Source organism: Nematostella vectensis, chromosome 8, assembly GCF_932526225.1.
Source record: "Nematostella vectensis chromosome 8, jaNemVect1.1, whole genome shotgun sequence".
NCBI classification, from domain to species: domain Eukaryota; kingdom Metazoa; phylum Cnidaria; class Anthozoa; order Actiniaria; family Edwardsiidae; genus Nematostella; species Nematostella vectensis.
In genome coordinates this window covers 6,697,614-6,710,703 of record NC_064041.1, presented here as the reverse complement: position 1 = coordinate 6,710,703, position 13,090 = coordinate 6,697,614, and the positions used below count along the sequence as shown (strand labels likewise).

At 41.6% G+C, this 13,090-nt stretch overlaps 1 protein-coding gene across 2 annotated transcripts in view; it reads right to left on the bottom strand.

The window, feature by feature from the left end:
* Positions 1–474: 474 nt before the first annotated feature.
* LOC5515229 (dynamin-1) overlaps positions 475–13,090 on the bottom strand; it is a 44,379-nt gene continuing 31,763 nt past the window's right edge. Inside the window, exons 13-22 of one of the 2 annotated variants that reach the window (XM_048731210.1) lie at positions 6,322–6,376; positions 6,020–6,110; positions 5,659–5,690; positions 5,177–5,286; positions 4,584–4,713; positions 3,974–4,117; positions 2,853–2,909; positions 2,504–2,667; positions 1,794–1,919; positions 475–1,101 (exon numbers count right to left, since the gene is read on the bottom strand). In XM_048731210.1, the coding sequence (XP_048587167.1) occupies positions 1,023–1,101; positions 1,794–1,919; positions 2,504–2,667; positions 2,853–2,909; positions 3,974–4,117; positions 4,584–4,713; positions 5,177–5,286; positions 5,659–5,690; positions 6,020–6,110; positions 6,322–6,376 (988 nt within the window). In that variant the 3' untranslated portion in view covers positions 475–1,022. The remainder of the gene's footprint in view (positions 1,102–1,793; positions 1,920–2,503; positions 2,668–2,852; positions 2,910–3,973; positions 4,118–4,583; positions 4,714–5,176; positions 5,287–5,658; positions 5,691–6,019; positions 6,111–6,321; positions 6,377–13,090) is intronic. The other variant, XM_048731211.1, reaches the window with a different exon arrangement.

Below are 13,090 nucleotides of genomic sequence, written 5' to 3'. Positions count from 1 at the left end.
TGTGTGATAGTGGGGGTGGGAAGGAGAAGTACGGGAGTATGTGACAACAAACTCGTCGCTAGGAGTCTCCGACAATGTGGACAAGTCGTCGTTAGTCGAAACCAATGAAAAACCAACGACATCCCAAGGACACTATCGCAAGTCATGTGAAAGCCGTAGAGAGCGCAGGGATGCAATCACTTCATGTGAAAAGTCAGTGGAACGGCGCGCCCAGTCACGTCATGGAAAGCAAACAAGCAAGGCTACGATCACATGTCATATGAGAGCCAATGAGAACGCAAGGCTACGATCACATGTCATGTGAGAGCCAATGAGAACGCAAGACTACGATCATGTCATGTGAGAGCTAATGGGAACGCAAGGCTACGATCACATGTCATGTGAGAGCCAATGAGAAACCAAAACTACGATCACAAGTCACATGGGAGCCAATCAGGAAGCAAGGTTACGATCACGTGCATTTTGACGCTTGGAAACGAGACTCTTGATATTTTTTAATTAACTAATTGTACATCTACAGTATACCACGATTTTGATACAAGCATTCCATAGCCACACTTTACAGAGCTGGAACCAGAAGGGATCCGGCTTGAATTAATTATAAAAGCATTCCAAATTATATTATTTCATTAGAGAAAAATCGCAACAAACAAATGGACAACTATGATTTGCTGAATTTACAATAGAGCCGTAAAGGTTGTCTCTAGTGTGAATTCTTAGCGTTCTTGGATTGACCCGGTGTATTTATTGACAACTCCATAGGGACTCAGCAGGGAGCTTTGTCCTTGACTTGACATGGATCTCAAAATCACCCGATGGTGTCGTAATTGTAGCCCTGACGCACTGACGAAGTTTGAGTGAGTATCACCACTTTCCCCTATTCAAATGACAGTGGCTGGCCGTTTTTTTTTTTTTAAGGTGAGTATCAAAACCACCCCATCCTAAGTAAAAAGCACCAAATTAAAGTATCTGACCAATCATCGCCGCCCTTGCACGCTAGAGCCACCAATCAGAGTGCGATATTACGTAGGACGCGACGGGATTGGTGGACGACCCGGAATTGGGGGTGCTCCGCCTGGTTTAGGAGGGGCTGGTGGTCTCCTGAAAGTAAAGGAATAGGTTAGAATGAGTGGGAATAAAAGTAAACATGTCTGTATACTTTTGAAGACATGCAAGAGAAGGTTTAATTTTTGTATATGTAAGGCGGAAAGGGAGCGACAGAGTATGGTACGGTAGTTCGTCGTCGCTCCGACATAGAGCTTAAACGTCGGCGAAACTACCGAGGCTCAAGCATACCACTTCAATCTTGTGTTTATTTATCTCCCTGATTCCACTACGCTTGAGCAGACCACCTAGTTTTTTTTTACAGCTTTAATGTAGTCGCTCTAGTTGTACCAGTTTGGGCAGCAGTATTAAAAATACATCGTACTTGAGTTCCCTTCTCGTTCATAAGAAAGCATTAAAGAATTAGCGAGCGAGACTAAACTGCGAAAAAATTCTGATTTTACAGAGGCATAAAACATAACACTTCAACCTTGGGTTGATTTATCTTCCTGATTTCAGAATGGTGCAATGTAGTGAAGATGGTAACACTGCGTCTTCCAAGAACGCTTATATTTGTAATCTGTGTAATATGGTGGTGGTTGCACTACATCGAGTGTGCATTAGAGGTATTAAACAGCCTGTCATCCGCCATTTTGTCGTTCTAGCAAAGTATCAAGTGCGATTTGGGAAAGCCAATGCGATATTTTCGATTGAATTTGGTAAATGAAGTATCAAACTTTGCGTTCTACCTGAGTTCCCTGTCGGGCCGGGAGGGAGCTGGGCGGCTTGGGGCTGAAGGCCGTGAGGGTGGCGCAGGGAGCGCACCACCTGATGACATAGGGCGTCTAGGCACTTGAGGGCTGTGATAAGATCCCCTGGTGAACAGTAGTATCAAGGGAACACACAAAAGCCCATTAACGTATAGGTTAGTAAAGAATTATTAGAAATAGAGTGTTTTTAAAGTTCAACAAACTGTTAAGAGACTAGGAGCAGTCCGAAAGCTTTAAGAAAAGATTTCGATGTCTGAAGGCCTGGGTAAGATACAGTATGGTAAGAAGCGTACACCCTACAAGCGGCAATGTCCCCAGTTTACTTCAGCCGATTGCGTAACAATCTCGGAATATTTTTAACAGAAAACGTAAAAAATATTTCAAAATTGTAAAAGCAGTGCGTCTATTGGAAGTATCTTTGAAGATGTGACTGATAATTTAGTACGGATGGCCTGTTAAATAGTGCGGATTCTTCAGTGTAGATTCTTCAGTGTATTTTGTCAGTTGAGGTTTTCGTCGTCCCTCCAGAAGATGTCGCTTTAATGTTAGGGTAAGATAAATAAAGTAGAATCCAGTGGTAGGATTAAAGTAAGATTTAGGCAAAGAAAGATAAGAGAGGCAAGGGTAGGAGGAGAGAAATATCAGATGAGGACGCGAGTAGATTTATTTTCGTTGTATCTTCTACTAACCTTGGATCAAAGTCGCTATTGTCCACGGGGGGTGGGGTTGGAATTGAAATGGTATGTGTGTCAATGTCGCCCACGATCTGCAAGGCCTCTTTGGTGCTGTGATACATCTTGAGCATCTCTTCGCGGCGCTGGGCTTCTTCCTCACTCTCCTCCATGAGGTCACTCTATGGCAAGGGTGGTAGATTAGGCGATGGACAAATAATGGTAGCATCGGTTGACTAGCAGATGACTAAAGAGGGATCCGTAAAGAGCCGGGAAGATAAAGAGACTGACAGAGGGACAGACAAAAGACTGTCATAGACTGTGGTGAACAAGTAGACAGGCAGTAATTGACATTTATAGAACTTACCACATTCCCAGAGGAGTAAAGATGCGCAAGCAACTCTGCGGCAATGAATTCTTTTATCTGTATGTAAAGAAAAAAAAAGTTGAGACCCTTAGTCACTGCATCGTATTAAAACCACTTTTCGTTAAATGCCTAAAAGAAGGAGTGTCTTAAATCGCTGATGGTTAAGAACACGGCATGATCCTGAACATAATGCAAAAGAATGGTGCCTTACAGAACATTGTGGATAACCGTGTACAAAGTGTTCAGGGATAAATTGTAGGAGATGGTGTACATAATGTACAAGGATAAAGTGTAACATTGTTGATGATCGTGTACATAATGTACAAGGATAAAGTGTAACATTGTTGATGATCGTATACATAATTTACAAGGATAAAGTGTAACATTGTTGATGATCGTGTACATAATGTACAAGGATAAAGTGTAACATTGTTGATGATCGTGTACATAATGTACAAGGATAAAGTGTAACATTGTTGATGATCGTGTACATAATGTACAAGGATGAAGTGTAACATTGTTGATGATCGTATACATAATGTACAGAGATGAAGTGTAACATTGTTGATGATCGTGTACATAATGTACAAGGATAAAGTGTAACATTGTTGATGATCGTGTATATAATGTACAAGGGTAAAGTGTAACATTGTAGGTGTTTGAGTACATTGTTGATGGCATTGATTAAAGCCGCATTGTGACCAGTTTACTTCCGGAGGAGCTGCAATTGATTGGGCAAATGAACAATATCCGCACCTCGACACAAAGAACGAGAAGAATAGAGACAAAAGAACTCCTTTGTAGACCAAAGATAATAGGAGACAAAGCAGCTGCGTACTTACTCAGGTCCGACGTAAAACTCAGCCGTTAAAAGACAAAAGAATCTATTAAAATCCGAAATATTTAACAGGCCATCCGCCCTAAATTATCAATCACATCCTCGAAGAAACTTCCAATTGACCCACTGCTTTCAATATTTTGAAATATTTTTTCGCATTTTCCGTTAAAAATCATCAGATATTGTTACGTAACCGACCGGAAGTAAACTGGTGACAATGCGGCTTTAAGGGTACCATAACCATGGGGATATAACAAGGAAATGCTCAAGGATACCGCCTTACGTTATTTATGATCATGTACATGATGGTCTTGGGCACAAGGTCCCGTATGGTCTTGCTGACGATACGGATGTAAGAGTCCACCAGGTTGCGGATGGTCTCCACCTGCCGTTCCATCTGTGGGTCCAGCGTGCCAATCTCCCCTTGCTATGTACATAACACGCAATCTAAGCCAATCTATTAACTATTAACCCACTAATACCCACAAGCAATGGCAATAGGCTAAGGGGAGTTTTGCTGTCTAATTCAACTTTTGCTTTACTTCCCAAATATAATATTACAAAAGAATTCTTTTTGAGTTTTTTATGTTTTCTTCTGTGGCCAGGAAAGACTGATACACACCAATTGTCAAGTTCAAATAATCTTTGTCAACCAGCCATTGCATTATCGTTATACCAAAGTAACCTAGTTAAATAAATGAGTTTGACAACACAAAATTATCCCCACCCAAAGCATGAACAGCTGATCAGTCTTAAGAAACGTCACAGCCTTGCTATAAGAAACCTCGTTTTGGAAGTCTATTAAGACCCAAAAAAGGCAACTCACCCCATAACCAGAAGAGGTCTTACTTTTAACCGTCCTTTAACTCTACTTTCTTTTATCTACTACTTACAAGGCTCTTATCCTCTGAGCTCTCTCTTTCAGGATAGACACCAGCGCGTAGAAATGACGCCTTCCAGCTGTCCACCGTCTCCTGATTATCTGCCGACAGCTCAAGCTGCTTGTGGTCCTTAAACAGGTTCCTGAAGTAACAACCCAAAGTTAGAGAGTGCCATTAAAAGGTGCTTGTGGTCCTCAAAAAGGTTCCTGAAGTAACAACCCAAAGTTAGAGAGTGCCATTAAAAGCTCAGTGGCACCTGTTTTGCTTCTAAAACAAAAGGTCGAAACATCTGGACGGCACAGTGCATTTTATTAGATCATGTCTTTGCCTTGGGTTTTCCCTGGGTTTTCAAGGATTTCCTTCCTCCTCCTATCTCAATCCTTAACTTTGTGTTCCGTGGGCAGACACGATTTGATTGCAAGCAACATAATGGACCTTTCTATGCCTACGACCCAACCATCATCTGCATCCTTATAATTCAAAATACAAGGAATGTGATGAGCTTACTAAGTTGTAATCTAGCAGGATTGTCAAGCTTACTGTGATAAGCTTACTTGTTGCTGTTGTTATATGGTCTAGAAGGATTGTCTACTACTTTAACTTACTTTGTGTCAGGGTTAAAGAGGGCAAATGAGACCCTTTTGGACATGAAGCCTGCCTCCAAGTCTCGCAACCTTACACCATCTAGGCGGAGCTGGTATTTTGTCTCTTTTTCCTGCAAAAGGCAAGCCGGCAAACATTGTTAAAAAAAACCGAAGAACACAGAAATGAACAATGACGACTGGAGCTTTGTTTGATGCTATGAAGCACTATATCAAAAACGAGTTCCACTTTTTTATGATGGGAGCCAAAGGGGGTCAGTTATCCTAAAGGACATGTCGTCTAGAATAAGAAACAGACAGAGAAACACATCTTGTAAAGACATTGTAGCATCAAACGAGTAAAAACCGTTAACTCCCCCAGCCAATCTGACGAGTGGTTATAGTTGGTCAAACACCCAAAAATAACGGTTACATCTGGTGATAGAACTCGAAAAATGTTCCTGTTACACATATCTCTTCACAGTTTTTAGTATTATGTGCCTCACCTCCTCATCCTTATACCACGTCAAGGTTTCAGCTGAAAAGAGAGTAACCGGATACTAATAAGGTATCGTATGCCCGCTTCTTATTTTAAATCAAAAGAGACTGCAGAAAGAAAAAAAAAGGCTGCAGAGGCCACAAAAAGTAGTATGGGTCAGAAAAAAGTCACGGTTTTAAGTGTAAAATGAAATCCACTTTCCGTGGTTCCTGATTATACCTCTGAAGATAGCAAAGAAATTTAACAAACATGGAATGTTAAGCTTAAGGGTTGACCGGAACACAGCTCAGATTTCAGACGCCAATCAGTGAATCCTCATCCAATCACAGCACTATCGTCTGAGTAATTTCTCAGCCAACTGAGCTCACCTGTCAAAACAAACCAGTACTCTTTGGAGCCCATGCCAACACCTTTCATAAACCCAGCCTGTGATACGGTGAGCCACCCCTTGCGTATGATCTACAAATAAGTGATAAGTGAATTATCTGCTAGCAGATTAGTGATTCTACGCACCAACAAACCCACAAGTCAGTTCTCCCCCTGTGATAACTTCTCAATATGGGCTGTAATAATAGTCGGACTATTCCAAAACAATTGATATCCGTGCAGGCAACTATAGAATGTGAAAAAAAGGAAGCACTGTTCTAAATAAGCCACCGAGACTGTATACCTGGTTAGTGACCCTGGTCTTTTTCTTCTCATAATTTGACGCCGAGGCCTGTGCTCTAGAAATGATAACAATGTGGACATAATCATCATTGGCATTAATTATGTGCTATAACCACCATGACAAGTGAGATAATTGTCACCCAACTACTACCATCACAAGTGAGATAATTGTCACCCAACTACTACCATCACAAGTGACATTATCGTAACCCCCTACCACTATCACAAGTGACATTATCATCACCCCATTACCACTATCACAAGTGACATTATCATCACCCATTACCACCATCACAAGTGACATTATCGTTACCCCCTACCACTATCACAAGTGACATTATCATCACCCCATTACCACTATCACAAGTGACATTATCATCACCACTACCACTATCACAAGTGACATTATCGTAACCCCCTACCACCATCACAAGTGACATTATCGTAACCCCATTACCACCATCACAAGTGACATTATCATCACACCATTACCACTATCACAAGTGACATTATCATCACCCCCTACCACTATCACAAGTGACATTATCGTAACCACCTACCACCATCACAAGTGACATTATCGTAACCCCATTACCACCATCACAAGTGACATTATCATCACCCCATTACCACTATCACAAGTGACATTATCATCACCCCCTACCACTATCACAAGTGACATTATCGTAACCACCTACCACCATCACAAGTGACATTATCGTAACCCCATTACCACCATCACAAGTGACATTATCATCACCCCATTACAACTATCACAAGTGACATTATCATCACCCCCTACCACTATCACAAGTGACATTATCATCACCCCCTATCACTATCACAAGTGACATTATCATCACCCCCTACCACTATCACAAGTGACATTATCATCACCCCCTATCACTATCACAAGTGACATTATCGTAACCCCATTACCACTATCACAAGTGACATTATCATCACCCCATTACCACTATCACAAGTGACATTATCATCACCACTACCACTATCACAAGTGACATTATCGTAACCCCCTACCACTATCACAAGTGACATTATCGTCACCCCATTACCACCATCACAAGTGACATTATCGTAACCCCATTACCAAAATCACAAGTGACATTATCGTCACCCCATTACCACCATCACAAGTGACATTATCATCACCCCATTACCACCATCACAATTGACATTATCGTAACCCCATTACCACCATCACAAGTGACATTATCATCACCCCATTACCACTATCACAAGTGACATTATCATCACCCCCTATCACTATCACAAGTGACATTATCATCACCCCCTACCACTATCACAAGTGACATTATCATCACCCCCTATCACTATCACAAGTGACATTATCGTAACCCCCTACCACTATCACAAGTGACATTATCGTAACCCCATTACCACTATCACAAGTGACATTATCATCACCCCATTACCACTATCACAAGTGACATTATCATCACCACTACCACTATCACAAGTGACATTATCGTAACCCCCTACCACCATCACAAGTGACATTATCGTAACCCCATTACCACCATCACAAGTGACATTATCGTAACCCCATCACCACTATAAAAAGTGACATTATCATCACCCCCTACCACTATCACAAGTGACATTACCGTCACCCCCTACCACTATCACAAGTGACATTATCGTCACCCCATTACCACTATCACAAGTGACATTATCATAACCCCATTACCACTATCACAAGTGACATTATCGTAACCCCATTAACACTATAAGAAGTGACATTATCGTCACCCCATTACCACCATCACAAGTGACATTATCGTAACCCATTACCACTATCACAAGTGACATTATCATCACCCCCTACCACTATCACAAGTGACATTATCATCACCCCCTACCACTATCACAAGTGACATTATCATCACCCCCTACCACTATCACAAGTGACATTATCATAACCCCATTACCACTATCACAAGTGACATTATCATCACCCCATTACCACTATCACAAGTGACATTATCATAACCCCCTACCACTATCACAAGTGACATTACCGTCACCCCCTACCACTATCACAAGTGACATTATCATCACCCCCTACCACTATCACAAGTGACATTATCATCACCCCCTACCACTATCACAAGTGACATTATCATCACCCCCTACCACCATCACAAGTGACATTATCGTAACCCCATTACCACCATCACAAGTGACATTATCGTCACCACTACCACTATCACAAGTGACATTATCGTCACCACTACCACTATCACAAGTGACATTATCATCACCCCATTACCACTATCACAAGTGACATTATCATCACCCCCTACCACTATCACAAGTGACATTATCATCACCCATTACCACCATCACAAGTGACATTATCGTAACCCCATTACCACTATCACAAGTGACATTATCGTCACCCCCTACCACTATCACAAGTGACATTATCGTCACCCCCTACCACTATCACAAGTGACATTATCGTAACCCCCTACCACTATCACAAGTGACATTATCATCACCCCCTACCACTATCACAAGTGACATTATCGTAACCCCCTACCACTATCACAAGTGACATTATCGTCACCCCATTACCACTATCACAAGTGACATTATCATAACCCCATTACCACTATCACAAGTGACATTATCGTAACCCCATTACCACTATCACAAGTAACATTATCGTAACCCCATTACCACTACCACAAGTGACATTATCGTTACCCCATTACCACTATCACAAGTGACATTATCGTAACCCCCTATCACTACCACAAGTGACATTATCGTTACCCCATTACCACTACCACAAGTTACATTATCATCACCCCCTACCACTATCACAAGTGACATTATCGTCACCCCATTACCACTATAAAAAGTGACATTATCATCACCCCATTACCACCATCACAAGTGACATTATCATCACCCCATTACCACTATCACAAGTGACATTATCGTAACCCCATTACCACCATCACAAGTGACATTATCGTTACCCCATTACCACTATAAAAAGTGACATTATCATCACCCCATTACCACCATCACAAGTGACATTATCATCACCCCATTACCACTATCACAAGTGACATTATCATCACCCCCTACCACTATCACAAGTGACATTATCGTAACCCCCTATCACTATCACAAGTGACATTATCGTAACCCCATTACCACTATCACAAGTGACATTATCGTAACCCCCTACCACTATCACAAGTGACATTATCGTTACCCCCTACCACTATCACAAGTGACATTATCGTAACCCCATTAACACTATCACAAGTGACATTATCATCACCCCCTATCACTATCACAAGTGACATTATCGTCACCCCATTACCACTATCACAAGTGACATTATCGTTACCCCCTACCACTATCACAAGTGACATTATCATCACCCCATTACCACTATCGCAAGTGACATTATCATCACCCCCTATCACTATCACAAGTGACATTATCGTCACCCCATTACCACTATCACAAGTGACTTTATCATCACCCCATTACCACTATAACAAGTGACATTATCATCACCACTATCACTATCACAAGTGACATTATCGTCACCCCATTACCACTATCACAAGTGACATTATCGTTACCCCATTACCACCATCACAAATGACATTATCATCACCCCATTACCACTATCGCAAGTGACATTATCATCACCAACTATCACTATCACAAGTGACATTATCGTCACCCCATTACCACTATCACAAGTGACTTTATCATCACCCCATTACCACTATAACAAGTGACATTATCATCACCACTATCACTATCACAAGTGACATTATCGTCACCCCATTACCACTATCACAAGTGACATTATCATCACCCCATTACCACTATCGCAAGTGACATTATCATCACCCCCTATCACTATCACAAGTGACATTATCGTCACCCCATTACCACTATCACAAGTGACTTTATCATCACCCCATTACCACTATAACAAGTGACATTATCATCACCACTATCACTATCACAAGTGACATTATCGTCACCCCATTACCACCATCACAAATGACATTATCGTTACCCCATTACCACCATCACAAATGACATTATCATCACCCCATTACCACTATCACAAGTGACATTATCGTAACCCCCTACCACTATCACAAGTGACATTATCATCACCCCATTACCACTATCGCAAGTGACATTATCATCACCCATTACCACTATCACAAGTGACATTATCGTAACCCCCTACCACCATCACAAGTGACATTATCGTTACCCCATTACCACTATAAAAAGTGACATTATCGTCACCCCCTACCACTATCACAAGTGACATTATCATAACCCCATTACCACCATCACAAGTGACATTATCGTAACCCCATTACCACTATCACAAGTGACATTATCCTCACCCCATTACCACTATCACAAGTGACATTATCGTAACCCCCTACCACTATCACAAGTGACATTATCATCACCCCATTACCACCATCACAAGTGACATTATCATCACCCCATTACCACCATCACAAGTGACATTATCGTAACCCCATTACCACTATCACAAGTGACATTATCCTCACCCCATTACCACTATCACAAGTGACATTATGTAACCCCATTACCACTATCACAAGTGACATTATCATCACCCCCTACCACTATCACAAGTGACATTATCATCACCCCATTAACATTATAAGAAGTGACATTATCCTCACCCCATTACCACTATCACAAGTGACATTATCGTAACCCCCCTACCACTATCACAAGTGACATGATCATCACCCCATTACCACCATCACAAGTGACATTATCATCACCCCATTACCACCATCACAAGTGACATTATCGTAACCCCCTACCACTATCACAAGTAACATTATCCTCACCCCATTACCACTATCACAAGTGACATTATGTAACCCCATTACCACTATCACAAGTGACATTATCATCACCCCCTACCACTATCACAAGTGACATTATCATCACCCCATTAACATTATAAGAAGTGACATTATCGTAACCCCATTACCACTATCACAAGTGACATTATCGTAACCCCCCTACCACTATCACAAGTGACATTATCATCACCCCATTACCACTACCACAAGTGACATTATCGTTACCCCATTACCACTATCACAAGTGACATTATCGTAACCCCCTACCACTATCACAAGTAACATTATCGTCACCCCATTACCACTATCACAAGTGACATTATCGTCACCCCATTACCACTATCACAAGTGACATTATCATCACCCCCTACCACCATCACAAGTGACATTATCATCACCCCATTACCACTATCACAAGTGACATTATCATCACCCCACTACCACTATCACAAGTGACATTATCGTCACCCCATTTCCACCATCACAAGTGAAATTATCATCACCCCATTACCACTATCACAAGTAACATTATCGTCACCCCATTACCACCATCACAAGTGACATTATCGTAACCCCATTACCACTATCACAAGTGACATTATCATCACCCCATTACCACTATCACAAGTAACATTATCGTCACCCCATTACCACCATCACAAGTGACATTATCGTAACCCCATTACCACTATCACAAGTAACATTATCGTAACCCCATTACCACTACCACAAGTGACATTATCGTTACCCCATTACCACTATCACCAGTGACATTATCGTAACCCCATTACCACCATCACAAGTGACATTATCATCACCACATTACCACTATCACAAGTGACATTATCATCACCCCCTACCACTATCACAAGTGACATTATCGTCACCCCATTACCACTATCACAAGTGACATTATCATCACCCCCTACCACTAACACAAGTGACATTATCATCACCCCCTACCACCATCACAAGTGACATTATCGTAACCCCATTACCACTATCACAAGTGACATTATCGTCACCACTACCACCATCACACGTGACATTATCGTAACCCCCTACCACTATCACAAGTGACATTATCATAACCCCCTACCACTATCTCAAGTGACATTATCGTAACCCCCTACCACTATCACAAGTAACATTATCGTAACCCCCTACCACTATCACAAGTGACATTATCGTCACCCCATTACCACTATCACAAGTGACATTATCGTAACCCCATTACCACTATCACAAGTGACATTATCGTAACCCCCTACCACTATCACAAGTAACATTATCGTAACCCCCTACCACTATCACAAGTGACATTATCGTCACCACTACCACTATCACAAGTGACATTATCGTCACCACTACCACTATCACAAGTGACATTATCATCACCCCCTACCACTATCACAAGTGACATTATCGTAACCCCCTACCACTATCACAAGTAACATTATCGTAACCCCCTACCACTATCACAAGTGACATTATCGTCACCCCATTACCACTATCACAAGTGACATTATCGTAACCCATTACCACTATCACAAGTGACATTATCATCACCCCATTACCACTATCACAAGTGACATTATCATAACCCCCTACCACTATCACAAGTGACATTATCGTCACCCCATTACCACTATCACAAGTGACATTATCCTCACCCCCTACCACTATCACAAGTGACATTATCGTAACCCCATTACCACTATCACAAGTAACATTATCATCACCCCACTACCACTATCACAAGTGACATTATCGTCACCCCATTACCACTATCACAAGTGACATTATCGTTACCCCATT